The sequence below is a fragment of the Macaca fascicularis genome, chromosome 3, assembly GCF_037993035.2.
Source record: "Macaca fascicularis isolate 582-1 chromosome 3, T2T-MFA8v1.1".
Classification (NCBI taxonomy): Eukaryota; Metazoa; Chordata; class Mammalia; order Primates; family Cercopithecidae; genus Macaca; species Macaca fascicularis.
In genome coordinates this window covers 152482449-152500135 of record NC_088377.1, presented here as the reverse complement: position 1 = coordinate 152500135, position 17687 = coordinate 152482449, and the positions used below count along the sequence as shown (strand labels likewise).

The window sequence follows — 17687 nt, the reverse complement described above, 5'->3', positions numbered from 1 at the left end:
ATATTGTCTTATAGAAAGGCATGTTACATGACCAAATACTTTATATGTAGAATATCAATGTCGCTAATCCCCCAACAACAATTTATTTTTATTAGTAGTAGTACATCTTTGTCAACATAGTAAGGAAGTGTTTTAATATCCCATTATTATAATATGCAATTATTTGATGACCACTGAGGCTGAATAATATTTTATGCTTTCCTAGTTTTTAAAATAGGAGACATGGGAGGGGCACTTTTCTAAAAGGTCTATGAGTAACCCTGCAGAGAGTACCTTAATTTCATTAGCTTGAATGTGCGCATACAACTCACTTCAGCTGTACATTAATGACATGAACGTTGTAGAAACATAATATTTACTTGATGTAATAAAAGGACGAGGCCAATCAAAACTCTGATCAAATTTCATTTTAAAATAAAAAAATTAAGTTAGTGAAAAACTGAAACTAATTGTTACACATAAATGCAACTAGCTTACATGATTTCATGTTCTCTGCAAGACATTGTGAAATATAAATCTTATTGAAAGTGCACATTTCCTTTGATGAAATGTACAGTTTGAATATATTTGATCTTTTCAGCTTTTGCGCATTTACATTCCTTTTAAAAAGTACTTCAATTCAAAATGTGACTTGAATTTAAAATATTTTTATCTATGCGTGATTTTGAAACACATATTAAATGATCATTTATGTGATATATGAGATGTTTCTTGAACTGGGTCTGTTAAAAGCCTTAAAATGTTATTGGCAGGAAATTGACCATATTAAGATAGAGTTACCCATTGCTGCATGACTAATTACCCCAATGTCTAGCATCTTAAAACAACAAACGTTTGTTATCTCACATATTTTCTGAGGGTGAGGAAACCAGAAGCACCTTAGCTGTGTGGTTCTGACTCAGGGTCTCTCACGAATTTGCAGTCAAGCTGTTGACCAGAGCCACAGTCTCTGAAGACTTGACTGAAGTATCTGCTTTGAAGCTCACTAATGTGACTGTTAGCCGACCTTCCTTCTTCACCACATCAGTCTCTCCTTAGGCTCCTCAGGACAGACCAGACTTCTAGAGTGATCCATGAAAGAGACTTGAGAGGAAAAAATAGAAAGAGGAAGGAAGGAGGGGAGAGGGAGAAGGAGAGAACGAGGGAGAGCCTGTAAGTCTGTTTTATAACATAATCTCAAAAGTGATGCACCATCAGTTTTACCATAAACTATTGACCTCATAGATGAATCCTATCACAGTGTGGAAAGGAAGTGCATAGGGTATATATACCAGGAGAGGCAGAGGTTTATTTAGAGTAAATAGTATTACTGTAAGTGAAAATTTACCATAATCAAGTAGCTTGAAATAAATGATGTCTGTATTAAGTATATCAAAACCTGTCCATTTATTTTAACTGTCAGTAGCTCTGTTTTAGCACTCTGAATTCTATAATCATCAATGGCTAAACCCAAATGTAGTTTCAAAAAGTTCTCTAATTCTTTATTTTTTAAAGAAAATGCCTCACATCTTCAGTGTTTTTATGGGATTTAAATAAAACTCCTTTCTTAATTTTAAATGCAATTTAAAAAAAACTGATGTTATCATTTTAAAGAAATACGTAAGCATTTTCTTATGTACTAATCCTCTTTCCTCTAAGTACTTGTGTAGTTCTCACACTGCTATAAAGATACTACCTGAGACTGGATAATTTATTTAAAAAAAGAGGTTTAATTGACTCATTTCCACATGGCTGCGAAGGCCTCAGAAAACTTGCAATCATAGCAGAAGAATACGGGGAAGTGAGGCACATCTTCTCATGGTGGCAGGAGAGAGAGCGAGCAAGCGAAGGGAAAGTGCCACACTCATAAGCCATTGAGGGAAACCAACCCCATAATCCTGTCACTTCCCACCAGGTCCCCTCCCTCTACACATGGGGATTACCATTCAAACTTAGACGTGGGTGGGGACACAGAGGCAAACCCTATCAAAACCTATCTTTAACAACAATAATAATTTAACAATAAACTTTATTCCTTAATATGAAAATTTTTTATTCCTCTGTAGTTTTTATTTTTGTAAAGTTTCAACATGGCTCCCCCCGCCCACCCAAGAGTTTATTAAAAATGAGAATTACTTTAGTAGTCACTTCCCATCACTTGGAACCCGAGTGAGACTGATGTCATGTCGTGGAGTGCAATGGAATCTGTAAAGACTTTAATGTAGCCTATTTTGTTGTAGAATTTCTTTTCATTTTCCTAAAACAACATGGACATAACTGATTGTATAACGTTATCTTCTTGTTCTAGGTCACCTAAAAACCCAGAACAGAAGATCATTAAGAGAGTGATTGCTCTTGAAGGCGATATTGTCAGGTAAGTATTTACTGTTGTTTCTGAGTTCAAATTTTAAATATGTAGAGTTCTGTTATCTACATGACTTGGGAAATACATCTCAAGTCAAAGAGGACCAAAGTTTTGGAGACATTCCAAATGAGCTGGTACATCTTTAGTGAGCATCATTAACCTTTCAGCTTGTAAGGAATGCATAAACTTACTGATCATATTGTTATTCTTTAATTGTGAAGTATAGGATAAATATTAATTTGAATTAACAGTGTATTCTAAAATGATCATTAAATTATTATTGATCAGATATTAAAAGTAGCATTACTATTTTAAGATTATGATGTTAAGGTTCATTTAAAAAAATTCAAGAACATTTAATTATTTTAGAAGCAAATGCAGAAACTAAGAGGACTCTTTTGTACTCATCGAGATGGGAGAAAACTGAAAAGGATATGAAACAGAAACTTCTGAATCAGTGACAAGAATGAAAGCTTTAGATGATAAGATTGTAACAATCAGGTGTACTAAAGCAACCTTTAGTATTGTTGTATTTATTGTACTTGCTGATAAATCAAGAAAAATTGTTGACATTCAGCAAGTAAATACTGTGTGGCATGATATGTCTTATTATGATCGTTTTCTTTAAACAAGTTGTAGCCAGGCCTATACAATGTGGTAACCAAAATGCTTTGAGTACTACATTCAGGAAGTTTTCTGACCCTGTTTTCTTAGAAAAACTTGATCCTAAAGTATTTGTATTAATAATAGTATGTATTGATTAATCTCACTAAAATGAACCTCAATCAGTTTTAGAGCAGATTTTAGGCCAGCACTTCTCACAGCATGGCCAGAGGATCCCAGGGGATCCCCAAGACCCTTTGGGGGTCTATGAGATTAAAACTACTTTCCTAATAATACTAAGGTGTTACTTACCTTTTTTCACTCTCATTCTCTTGTGAGTGTACAGTGGAGTTTTCCAGATGCATAATATTGGAATTGATTGAATGCAGGAGCAGATATGAGAATTCAGCTTTTTTCTATTAAGCCAGAAACTAAAAATATTTTCAAAAATATTTTTAAAAATCATTATTTTTACTATTTATTGTTTGCTTTTGGAAAAGAACTATAATTTTTATTTAAATTCTATTCTTTTTGTTAACGTAAGGGTTTATTATTGGTATTTTAAATTGAATCAATAAATGAAATTTTAAAACAATTTTCTATTTTAATTTCTAATGTGGTAATTACTGGTAAATAGTAGTCACATAAATAAAAGTTTTTTGAGATTCTCAATTATTTTCTAAAATGTGAAGGAGTCCTGATACCAAACAATTTGAGAACTTATTGATGTAGAAATTCATAGCAACAATTTCCGCATCAGGACTGAGTGCTCATTAGTAGCCTACATGATATCAATGAAGCTCTTTTAAAAATTTGTTGGGGTATAATTTATTTACCATACAATTCACCCATTTAAAATATACAGTTCAATGAGTTTTAGTATAAATTTATACAATTGTGCAACCCCCACAACAATCTAGTTTTTGAACACTTCTCTTACCTGTTACCCTCAAAAGTTCTCTCTTGTCCATTTGCACTAAACTCCTGCTTTAACTCCCAACCCCAGACAGCCACAGGTCTGATTTCAATCTCTAGAGTTTAGCCTTCTCCAGAAATTTTATTTAAATGGAATTATACAATATACAGTCTTTGGTGTCTGTGTTTTTTTGCTGTTGTTGCTAACAATGTTTTTTAGGTTTCTCTATATTGTGCATGTTATTAGAGTTTATTTTTATTCCTGAGTAGAATCTATTTTATAGGTTTACCACATTTTGTTTATCCATTCACAACTTGATGCATATTAGGATTGTTTCCAGTGTAGGGATATTATGAGTAATTCTATAGGTATTGTATGAACATCTGGGTCTTTCAGTGGAAATATTTTCTCATTTCTACTGAGTATACAGTTGGCCCTCTGTATCCATGGGTTCTGCATCCCTGGTTTCAACCAACTGAAGATGGAAAATATCCAGAGAGAGAGAGAAAACAAAGGATCGTTGTGTCTGTGCTGAAAAAAAAAAATACAGACTTTCTTATCATTGTTCCCTAAACAATGTGGTAAAACAAATATTTATTAGTATTTATATTGTATTAGGAATAAGTAACCTACAGATAATTTAAAGGATATGGGAGCTGTGCATAGTTATATGCAAATACTACATCATTTTATGTAAGAAACTTGAGCATCTGTGGATTTTGGTATCTGTGGGGGGATTTTGGTATCTATATTTGTGGGAACAAATCTCTCACAAATACAGAGGGACAACTGTATCTGTGGGATGCTGAGTGTTATGGTAGGTTCATGTTTAACATTTTAAGAAACTGCCAAACTATTTTAGAAAGTGACTGTATCATTTCATGTTCTGCCAGCAATGCATAAGGAATCTAGTTTTTTTACATCCTTGCCAGCACTTGGTATTGTGAATATTTTTTATTATAGACATTCTAGTGGGTGAGAAATAGAATCTCATTGTGATTTTGAATTGCATTTCTCTGAAGGCTAGTGATACTGAGTATCTGTTCATGTGCATACTTTCCATTCATGTCTCTTTTTGGGTGAAATAACTATTCAGATTATTTGCACATTTTGTATTGGGTTGTTTATATTTTGAGTTATAAGAGGTTATTTGATTTTGATTATTTTAATGGAGTGAGCATTTGGGGGAGGATATATAATGCTATGATTTAGTCAGGTCTAAGTCTATTAGTATAAAATAACTTAGTTATCATTTCTTATAGAATGTATGTTCTAAACTAGACGAAGTTGGTGACTTTTTTTTTTTTTTTTTTTTTTTCCCCCAAGAGCCTATCCAGCCTTTTGCTTTGTGGCAGAAACTGGGAAGAGCAGTACATTTAGAAAGCCATTTGATATACATCACAAATATCCAAAATACACTTTTAGAATTTGAAAAACAGTGTATAGGTATGATGCAAATCCCATTCAAAGAATGTCAGCAACCCTTGAAAACATTATCCTAAGTGAAGGAAACCAGTCACAGAAGACCACACATGTATGATTCCATTTATATGAAAGGTCCAGAATAGGCAGATTCCTAGAAACAGAAATAGATTCGCGATTCTCAGAGGCATGGAAGAGGGGGAGTGAGAGTTACTGCGAATGAGTATAAGGTTTTTATTGTTTTGGGGGAGTATGAAAATGTCCTAAAATTAGATTGTGGTGATGATTACACAACTCTGTGAATATACTATACTAAAAACATTGAGTTGTACATTTTAAATGGATAAATTCTGTGTTATATGAATTGTATCTTAATAAAGCTATTTTTAAAACCCAAAAGAATGTGGCACCAAAGCAGGCAAAAATTTCATCTACATAAAGCAATCTAGCAGAATTAGGAATACCAAGGGATCCATTTTATATTATAATCCAAAGACAACACAGCTTTTAACTCAGATGGGTCATTATTGGTCGCTAGCTGAACAGTCAACAATGTGAAACTGCAAAGCTTGATCAGACATAAAAAGCTTTGTGTAATCAGAAATCCTACAACAGACCTTTCTGAGGAAAAAGTACAAGTTGCTTTCCTCAGCACATGTAAATATTGGGTTTACAGCAGAACCAGAGCCAGAGCAAGGGTTAATGATGCAAGGCTGGGAGTCGAGGGAACAGGAGTTGGAAAATGTGAAAGATCTACACCCTCTCTTTCCACTGCTGCAGTCCACGTGCAAAGTCTGCGAATTGACACCAGGGTCATGTGGCTCTCTCTGTCCCCCTTTGGTACACCTCTATCATGGAAAAATGAAAAACATAAATAAAGGACCTTCCAACCATGTGGGCTCTAAAACTACTTGATAATTGATTCAAAAAATAATCATTTTTCAGTGTTTGATGTTTTTAAAGAAAATTAAAAACTTCTTTCCCTTTGAAACTTTGGCACCTGAAGATCCTTGGCTTCCTGGATTTTATATTAATAATTGAATACATATATTCCTATAATGATTTTCTAACAGTGTCAAATGCTAAGGGGTATTTAGGGAATAGAATATTATTTACTGATGTGCGTACTTCTTTTCTCTGTGACTCATTTTTTTAAAATGCCAGAGTATATTAAAAAATTATAAAAATATGCTGTTGACTACTAAAAACCATTAGTCTACTGGTCCCCTGACTTGTGACAGGCAAGGTGCTCTGGTCTGTGATGTGGATTTTTTAGTCTCATCTTTCCTCTGGATATTACTGGATTACCCAGTTGGTGAGCTAAACTAAAATATTTTCTTGGAAAGAATTTGATATTTCATAAAATGATCAAGGAAACAGTCTCATTTTTTAGGACTTATTTATACTTACTGTAGGTTTCAGTAGTAGGTTAGACCCATTGAAGGATTAATCGAAGGAGTAATAGAATCTTCCATTTAATATTCTGGTAGTTACACTCCTTTAGGTAGCAAAAGTAGCTATGTAGTGAAATATAGCTTAAAGAGCACTTAAGGGTATCTGGGGAAGTAGGGCAGTAGGAGCCAAGGCTCAGCCTATCTTTACTGCAGAATGGGAATGACAGTGTTGCAGGACTTCCATTTTCTGTCACTTTCATCCCCCTTTGCCCCCTTTGCACATTGCCTTTGCCTATTTGTGTTTTGGCTGGCTTTTGCTCCACCACCAATTGCTGACTTCTTGGATGTGCCTCATCTCTAAATTATCTGAGAGAAGTCTGAGTGTCGCCCTTTGAGATTTAGATCTGGGACCTGTCCACCTGACAGACGGCTGGTCAACCAGTTGATCGACTGCCTTTGGGGTAGGCATCCTTCCCTGGTCCTGTCAGCTGTGTCTAGGTAGAGCAGTCATCTGCTGCACACCTTGTACTTATAAGGAACCTGTTGGTAAGGGCTTGTTGGTATGACAGATAAGATGAGACATCCCAGAACGGGGCATTACAATTAGCAGTCACTTTGCTCAGCGTTACCTTTTAAAACGTTTCAATAAAACTGTAATATGCTCTCCCTAGAGTTGCTTTGACATTACTGTCTGGGGAAAATCAACTTCTTCTAAAGATTTGTTTTAAATTACGGAAATAACACAAGCTTATAAAACTCAAAATGCTTTAATGAACATCCTTGCATACATACCTTTGTACACTTGTGTATTTATTTTTGTAGAATAGATACCTAAAAGTGGAAATATTGGGTCAAGTTTGTTGTTGTTGTTGTTTTTGTGGTTGTTATTTTTAGTTCCAGTATATGCTGCCAGATTTTCCTCTCAAGCGGTTTGTGTACATTTATACTCTCATCAACACAGCATGAAAAACTGTTTTAGAGAAAATTAGTTTAAAGGTCATGTGCAATGGGGAAATTTTGGACTTCAGATTTACAGGGTAAAACATTTTAACACAAATTTTGAAATTACTTTTGGGTGATCAGTTTAAATTTCATTTAATCAGTTCACTGACCATAGACCTTAGTGCCATTCATTTAATAAGCACGTGGTCTAGATACTGGAAAGACATAAATGAACACAAGAGACAGTGTCCCTGCCCTCATGATGCTTACATTCTAGTGGTTAGAAGCAGACAATAAACAAATATATAAGACATAATGCAATGTCATGGGTAAGACGTGCTATGAAGAAAAATAAAGTAGAAAAGGGCTTAGAGAGAGATAGTAAAGATCTGGGGCTGTAAGATGTTCACTGAAAACTTCCGTAACAAAAAGATGTTTGAAGAGACTCATAAATTAAGGACGACAGGGAAAGAGTCATACTAATGTCTGAGGAAGGGAGAGTTCAAACCAAAGGAATAACAAATGCAAACCTAAGATGGATATGTGAGTTCAAGGAAGTACAAGAAGCCAGCATGGTTGGGACTTTACTGAAGGAGGGAAACTGAAGTAAGATTAGATCTGAGAGGTTTTCAGAGCCTTGTGGGTCCTAGAAAGGACTTTGGATTCATTTTAGAAGGATGGTGAGCCATGGAGCAGTATGATCTGATTGGCATTTTTAAAGAATCACTCCTTCTACTGCTTGGAGAATAGACTAAAGGGGGATAATCTGACTCAAACCATTGGTCAAAGTGTTTTTCTCTTGAGAAAATAATATCTAGCTTCTTGTAGAAAGAGTTGTATCCTTGTTTATGACATGCATGATACTTTTATTTGTTATTTTAAATGACTCAGATAAAAGTAGTTATGTTATTTATAGTCACAGTCATTATGATTATATAGACAAGGCAAAAAGTAGCCTGGAAGTACTTTTTCAGAGAATTCAGCTGAATTTACAAATAAATGTTGTAAAAATTGAGATTCGGGGGCAGGGGGAGGGTGAACTTTCTACCTTGATGTCAGCGTTGATTAAAATCACAAGGCAATTGCTTGATTCTCTGGATCTCTTAGCTAGGAATGCAGTCATTTTCATAACGTTGACCCAAATGGGTATGCTTATCTATAACATCCAACAGTAAAAATAAGCTGATTCTACTAATACTTAGACCCATTAGTTCCACCGAAATACTGTTTTTAGTTAATTGCTTTTTCTTATTAATTTGTTATGACTCAAATAGAAGCATTGTTTTAGAAAAGCATGAAATGAACGCAAAGCACTAGACTCCAGCAAGTCAATGTGAGGCGGCCACAATGGAAATTGTTAAGGCATCAGTGTTTTTATTGGGACACTTGTATTTCTGTTTCATGGATCTTCTCTGCCCAGTCAGAAATGAAGTCCAGCATCATTTTTCTTCTCTCTTGGTGAAATACCACTTTATAGATTTTGGAATCTCGGGCTTCATGTGGTTAGCAACCTCAATGAAGTAAGGGAATGGACTCTTTTTAGTCCCTAGTGAAGAAGATGACCATATAACTTATCATCTAAACTAGGACACTTTGAGAATGAAAAAAGATGAATTCATTATTACATGAGGGACTTAACGTAAACTGGGACTGCCAAGACAAACTGAGACAAATGGTTACCCTGCTAAAGAAATGTAATCTGCTTTATAAATCACTTTACATAATTGGATTTTGTTTAGTTCATGGGCCTGACTGTTTAGGAAAATTCCAAGAAGCGTTCATAGAAAACAGAATCACTTCTCGGCTCCAGGGAGGAATCAGGCAGGGCAGGATCAATGCTGTTGTCAAGAAGTGTGTCCTGCTCGTGACGCAGTCATTTTGTGCTGGTGAGTCCAGCACAAGGCTTTCTTTAACTAGTATTGATATTGCAGAGTAATCTGAGATAGAGAATCATGAGTCTTCTCTCACTGCAAAATATTTAAATGATAATTTGTCTTTGAGTCTAAAGACTGTATTGTAAAATGTCAAAACACCCTAATTTATTGAAAACAACTTTCTGGTATTAGCAAAAAAATCCATTTGTCACTAGAAATTAAACATTTCAAAGCCTGTTTATTTTAAATGTACTATTGAAGATGTGGAAATCAATATTAGCCTATCATAGCTGGCTGAATCATATTGGGTTCTAGCAAACGATGAATCTTTATAAGAAGAAAAACAGAACTAAATTGAGTTTACCCCAGTAAAACTACAAATGATGCTTGTTTAATAACTTCTTTTTTTTAATGATTGGTGCAGTAGCTCTGAATAATAGAAGCCAATGTATCCACATGGCTCTCTTCTTGAAGATCATGCAGTCATTTATGTCATTTTTGGTAGATTAATAATTAGAGATGGTTTCTGTCCTGAAAGGAGGGAGATATGAAAAGAAACTCATGTCCAGGACCCTGTTAAAGATTTGGTGAGTAAAATGTTTTAGAGCATGGAAGCTAAGAGTTTGATTTTATAGTTCTCAAGTGGGAGCCGAGTAGGCAGTTCTTTTGAGGACAGAGGATATTTGTACACTGTTTCTTAGTTGTTGGTAGCTTCAGCCCAAGGTGTTCAGAAATCTTTGAAGCCCTATAGCATGGTTTAATTTGAACACTGAATTTTCCCAAATCAAAATAGCATTGCATACCTGTCTTTAATGCTTAGGGTCTGACCAATGCTGCCATTTAATAGACAAGGGATTGAGCAGTACAGTTAAATGTCTTAGGCTCTGTCCAAGGGTTTAGTTGCCACCAAATAAGAGGCATTTGTGAAAAATCATCAGTATCCCTCTGATGTTACCCCTAGAAATTATTAGTATATTGTGGATATTCTTACTTTTTTCTTGTTAAAGAATTATAATTTTTCCTCACTGAAGAATCATAGATTGGTAGACAACCTATACCTTTATAGAAATATTTCTTTCTTTTCTAAAGTTGTAGGTGGATTATTTTTCATACTATTGCTTATCAGTGAATACAAATGGAATCGTTAATAAAAACTGTATGTCTTAGCAATAGGTATTTGTTTCTAATCACCAGAGAGATAGTCAACTTAAGTTTATATATAGACTCTTTACATATATTTAAGTTTATGTATAGAATTTTGATTTTATATCAAGATTAATAAATGTGAAAAATGTTGATTTAAAAAAATACATATTATTTGTGTAATCAGTTTAGCAGTATAGGGAGGTTTCTGGAGGCAATACATCATAGGGCATATGCTTTCATGTGTGACAGCTGCAGAAGGTTATTAGGCCACTTAGATTGAATTGCTTTTTCCAATAATGGTAACACCTATTTTGTGATACTCTCCCCACCCCTGTCAGTGATTTCCTTAAATGGTTTTATTTTCTACCTTAGTCCACCTATCTCTCGTGAATAGAGTTCATCTTTAGATATGAAAATCTTGCATATTTATTCATTTGTGCCTAGTTATTTACTTGGTATGATGTAGAAGCCGTGAGCACAAACTATGAACTCAAACTGCCTTGGTTCAGATCCCAGCTTTGCCACTTTGGCAAATTACTTAACTCTGTAAATGAAATCTTTCTCATTGATAAAATGGAAATTGTAATAGTGTATACTCCATAGTGCTTTCTTGAGAATTATATGAAGTAATGGATATAATTTGGTTAGCACAGTGCCTGGCTCTTAAATGTGGTTCAGTAAATATCAGATAACAGTAGTTGTTGTGATTTAATCATGATTTATTGAATGCCTTGAATATTTCCTGTGTGTTAAACACTGTTCCTATCTCTGGGATTATAAATTTTAAACGCCAAAGATTCTTGCCCTTTTAAAGTTTATAGTCTGGTGGAAAGAGAACAAAGGCAACAAAAGAAATGGAATATAACAAGAGAATTGCCACTATGAAGATGTGCTAAAACCCCTGGAGCTTAGCAGGAACATCTGGTGGGCCTGAGTGGCCCGGCTGTGTTGGAGACAAATTTTGGGTTGAAGTTTGAGATGAGAAGGAGATCTGTAGCCTCCTTCTTAGTTGCAAAAATAATGTGTGCTTAGTATGGAAAATTCAAATAATACTGGAGCATAAAATGTAAAAAGAAAAGGTTCTCATTTCTCTCCTTCTAATCACACCCCCAGACATATGTCTGGTGTGTATTCTCCTAATCTATGTCATATTAAAAAGATTAGACAAACAACACCATCAAAAAGTGGGCAAAGGATGTGAACAGACACTTCTCAAAAGAAGACATTTATGCAGCCAACAAACATATGAAAAAAGTTCATCATCACTAGTCATCAGAGAAATGCAAATCAAAATCACAATGAGATACCATCTCACGCCAGTTAGAATGGCAGTCATTAAAAAGTCAGGAAACAACAGATGCTGGAGAGGATGTGGAGAAATAGGAACACTTTTACACTGTTGATGGGAGTGTAAATTAGTTCAACCATTATGGTAGACAGTGTGGCGATTCCTCAAGGATCTGGAACCAGAATACCATTTGATGCAGCAATCCCATTACTGGATATATATCCAAAGGATTATAAATCATTCTACTATAAAAGACACATGCACGTGTATGTTTATTGTGACACTATTTACAATAGCAAAGACTTGGAACCAACCCAAATGCCCATCAATGACAGAGTGGTTAAAGAAAATGTGGCACATATACACCATGGAATACTATGGAGCCATAAAAAAAGATGAGTTCATGTCCTTTGCAGGGACATGGATGAAGCTGGAAACCATCATTCTCAGCAAACTAACACAAGAACAGAAAACCAAACACCGCATGTTCTCACTCGTAAGTGGGAGCTGAACAATGAGAACACGTGGATATAGGGGAGGGGAACATCACACACTGGGGCCTGTCGGAGGGTGGGGGACTAGGAGAGGGACTAGCACTAGGAGAAATACCTAATGTAGGTGACGGGCTGATGGGTGCAGCAAACCACCATGGTATGTGTATACCTATGTAACAAAACTGCATGTTCAGCACATGTACCCCAGAACTTAATGTGTATTAAAAAAGATTAGAAAAATGTTTATTTTATACCAGATTTTATCTTGAATATTCCAAAATAAAAATATGCACTTGAAATATATCTCTAAGGAATCAGATGTGTATCTGTGGGGAGTTCCCCATACATGTTATACTAGCATACCTTTGCTAGGTAGGTATTGGAAGACATGACAATTCCAGAATTGCCTACTTAGTAAGTCTCGGAATCGTCCTAGCAGTGGCATACACCAGGATATCATGACTATATTATTGGGTAGCAATGATATTTGATCTAGACAAATGTACAGAAAAATAAGGGAAAGAGAAGGAATATTGAATAATGTCCTCATTATTCAATGTTTTTTATATTAGACTCACTATACCTAAAATGAAATATTAGAACCATCATGTCCTCTCTAGGTAGTCCATGGGCTAAAATAACTGAGATACTTAAGATGGGAAACACATTGGCTTAGCTTCATTAGGAAGAATCTCTTCACACAGGGCCTAGCCGGATGATCTGATCTGACTGTATCCTCATCCACACCTCCATGCCTCTATCTGAAGATGGTAATCAGTTTGTAACTTGTGATACTTTTCACAAAACTTCTTTCCCACTTCTTGGACTAGCTTTGGAACATTACTCCTTAGTTCTACCATGAGCCTCAGCTTTTCCCCCAATACAGATGGACATCATGAAGTTCTCCTTTGGAGTCTGGTGTTTCCTAGCAGGAAGCACATGCCACTTGAAGCTGGTTAGTTCGTTTGTATATTAATCCACTTAGGCCTAGTGTTCCATTACTGGAATGCTAAACATGTGGGAGTTTTTTATGTTCTACTACTGAAGATTATTGCTAAGGTCTGATTTTTCACTCATGCAAAAATTCAAAATCGCAAACTCTAGCATAAATGGGTTAATTAGCCTTCTTTACTGCTGACTCAATTACATTTCTTAGTAGTATAACTTTCTAAAGATATGAACTCCAAGTAAAGATGTAGAGAAATAGTAACTTTTGTACCTTCTTTTGAACTAAATATTAATTTATGTTGTTTTCTCTGTCAATGGTAATGTAAGTCTATCAAATATTTGGAAGGGACATATAAGTATAATTATCTCAGTAGGAAGCTTAAAAATTGTCTTTTAAAATAACCCCTGTTTTCAGCTGAGCTTCAGAAGCATGTCAGAAGGAGTCTAGAATATTTCAGCCGGAACAATTACTTTATATTAAGAAGCAGCTCATCTATTTTTGTGCAATTTCAGTTAACCTTGTTTAACTTAACGTTGACCAGGGTTTCTCTTTTAAGATGTTGGGAGGAAGAATTTTATGTAGGGAACAGATGTGTTCAAGTTATTGATTTAATTAGTTATGGATGCTTTTACGTTTTTATTTAAAAAGGGTATGAAAGATTTTTTAGGTGTTTATGTACAATGAAGAGTAGCATGATATAGTAGATGGTGTTATTACACTTGGATTAAGAAAATAGAAAGTTCAGTCCCAGCTCTGTTCCATACAAAGCTGTGTAACCTTGGCAAAGTTACTGATTTCTGAATTTGATGTGTTTGTATCTATTTTCTGGATTATTTTGAAGACCAACTAAGATTAAATATAAATACACACACACACACACACACACACACACACGCCATATATACATGCAGCAATACTTTGTGAGCTTTAACACATGATCGACATTTAATTTATTATTGACTCATTTTCTGTTTGGCTTCTTCAGAGCTTCACAGAATGCCTTGCCCATTTTAGATTATCAAATTTTTGTTATGATTGTTGAAATAATATGAATGTTCTCCTAGGTTAATGAATAGCTCTGTATTTTGTAAATTGTAAAGTTGGAAGAAACAAACAAATTAAAAGTTTTTTAATTTAAATTTTTATTTTATTGTGATGTCAACACTTTATATGAGATCTACCCTCTTAAAAGACTTTTAAATGTGCAATACAGTATTGTTTACTATAGGCTCAATGTTGTACAGAGATCTCTAGAACTTATTCATCTTGCTTAACCTAATTTTATACTCGTTGATTACCAACTCCCCATCACCACCTCCCCCAGCTCCTGGTAACCCCCTTCTACTCTCTGTTTCTATGAGTTTGAGTGTTTTAGATACTTCATGTAAGTGGGATCATGTAGTGTTTGTCCCTCTGTAACTGGCTTAACTCACTTAGCATAATACTCTCAAGGTTCATTCATGTTGTTGCATGTGGCAGAATTCCCTTCTTTTAATACTTGAAAAATATTTCAAGTTCAAATATATATATTTATATATATTTATAAATTTATAAATTAAATTATATGTATTTATATATTTATAAATTATATGTATTTATATATATATTTGGCATATATATACATGAACTTTGTGCATATATATATGCCACATTTTTCATATCCATTCATCTGTCTATGGAAATGGTTAAAAATGCATCAAACTCATAGAACTCAACAAATTTGTAAGGAACAGAGCTGGGACTGCACTTCCTGTCATACTACTCCAAGTGTCACACACCATTACTATATCATTCTACCCCTCATTGTCAGTAGGTTGATTCTATATCTTGGCTATTGTGAGCAATGTTGCAAAGAACATGGGAAGGCTAATATCTCTTTGATATTCTCATTTTAATTTTTTTAGATATATATCCAAAAGTAGAATTGCTGGATCATATATGTTAGTTCTGTTTTTAATTTTTTGAGGACGCTCCATACTGTTTTCCATAGAAGCTGAACCACTTTGCATTCTCACCAACAGTGTATCCTGAATAACCCAAACAACAGTGTATCCTGTTCTTCTTGACAAAGAATAACAAAATTGGAGGCATCAGGTTTTCTGAGTTCAAAATATGTTACAGAGCTACAGTAATTACAACAATGTGGTACTGGCATAGAGACATACCTACAGACCAATGAAACAGAATAGAGACACTGACAGAAACCCATGCATGTACAGTCAATTGATCTTTGACAAGGATGCCAAGAATACACAATGGGGGAAAGTCAGCCTGTTTAACAAATGATGTTGAAAAAAACTGGATATCCAGATGCAGAAGAATGAAATTTTACTTTTATCTTACACCACACAAAAAATCAACTCAAAGTGGTTTAGATTAAAAAGTAAGACCTGAAAATGTGCAACGTCTGGAAAAGAACATAGTGGAATAGCTTCATGACAGTGGTTTTTGCAATGATTTCATGCAACATGCAACATAAGCCAAAGTATATGAAAACACATTTTTCCCTAGTTATTCAGGGGATTTTAAAATTTTTATTTTAGATTCATAGGGTATATGTGTTGTTTCTTACATGAGTATATTGTATAATGGTGGGTGTTGGACTTCTAGTGCAAATACTTTTAAAACTTTCCATGGAAGTACTCAAATGCTGTCTACTGTATCTTTCTAATTTTAACCTGCTTCTTCCTGCATATTGTGACCTGTTGGCAAGAAATTGCACTTACTGTTTTTCTAATTTTTTTTTTTTTCTTGTCTGTGTAGCAGAGATCAACATACTTTTTCTTTAAAAAGACAGACAGTATATAGGCTTAGTTTTGCAGGCCATACTGTCTGAGAAATTTATTCAACTCTGATATTGTAGCATGAAAACAACCATAGGCAACACATAAAATAAATAAATTCCCAATAAAACTTTATGTACAAAAATAGATGTTGGACTAGATTTGGTCCATAGGCTGTAGCTTGCTGACCTGTGGGCTATATTATCTACTTTCATTTCCTTAACTTGGAAATCAGTAGAAAATACAAAACTTATTTTTAGTCTTGGCCAATAGTTTAAATAGAAGAGAAGAATTAGCCGAAAAGCCATGGATTTGTTAGTTATATAGTGGTCGAGGCAGAGAGCAACAAAAGAGAAAATATTGAGTTGTTACTTTAAGTGAGATTTTCCTGAGTTGCTAGAAAGCACATGGGTACACCTAGACAATGAAGATATATGTCTTGAGTTGGATGGATATATCAGGGTTCTTCAGAGAGACAAAACTAATACATATATATGATGTATAGTTATATGAGAGGGCATTTATTAGGGGAATTGGCTCATGTGATCATGGAGACAGAACTGCCATAACAGGCCACCTGCAAACTGGAGACCATGAAGTGCCCATAGCATGGCTCAGTCTAAGCCCAAATGCCTCAAAACAAGGGAAGCCAATGGTGTAACTCTCAATCCGAGGGCAGAGGCCTGAGAACCTGGTGGGGGCGGGGGAGCAGTGGTGTAAGTTGTGGGGTACAAACGCCAAAGAGCCTGGAGTTCTGTTGTTTAAGGACCGGAGAAGAGTATATCCTAGCTCTAGGAGAGAGAGGAGATTGCATTTGTGTTATATCCAAGCTGATTGGATGATGCCCGCCCATGTTGAGGGTGGATTCACCCCACTTAGTTCACTGACTCAAAGCCAATCTCTTTTGGAAACACCCTCAGAGACACACTCAGAAATAACCATTTACCAGTTCTCTAAGCAATTTTTAATCCAGTTAAATTGGCACCTAAAATTAATATCACAACGGGGAAGAGCTATTATACTACAAGAACACTGTGTAGCACCTTAACTGGAGAGCAGTGACAAAGCTTGCAAAAAAAGAATACTAAATTTCATTCCCCAAACAGTTTCTTCTTAACACAAAAGGAATAGCGGCAGTTGAGAAAATTCTGTGTCTGAATACTATTCCATGTTATTTATAGCTTCTTTTTTAAGCCCAGCCCAACTCTATCTTTCGGTGGCTATTTTAGCTTACTCTGACTGTGCTGGACCAAACCAATAGTAGAAAATGGAGCTAATAACTTTGAAAAAAGCAATTTAGTTCCTCAATTCATTCATTGTTATAGAAAATATTCAAATATTATCTAACACATTGTGAGTGATACCTAGGTATGTAATAGTGTCTTAGGAACAAGCAGTAATTATTTCCATATTTAAATGTTGATGTGAAACTAAAATCTGCTGTTTTATAGAGTTGGAAAAATGTTTATTGAAAGAAATATTAATGGTAAATTGCTATTTTTTAGAAGTGTCTCTAGTTTTCTTCTGCAAAG

General features: G+C 34.9%; 1 protein-coding gene across 12 annotated transcripts in view; it reads left to right on the top strand.

Moving 5' to 3' along the window:
• The window catches only part of IMMP2L (inner mitochondrial membrane peptidase subunit 2), an 872645-nt gene that overhangs the window by 579875 nt on the left and 275083 nt on the right, over nucleotides 1-17687 (top strand). For all 12 annotated transcript variants that reach the window (XM_045387477.3, XM_005550543.5, XM_065542471.2 and 9 more), the window contains one exon: nucleotides 2288-2353. In XM_045387477.3, the coding sequence (XP_045243412.1) occupies nucleotides 2288-2353 (66 nt within the window). The remainder of the gene's footprint in view (nucleotides 1-2287; nucleotides 2354-17687) is intronic.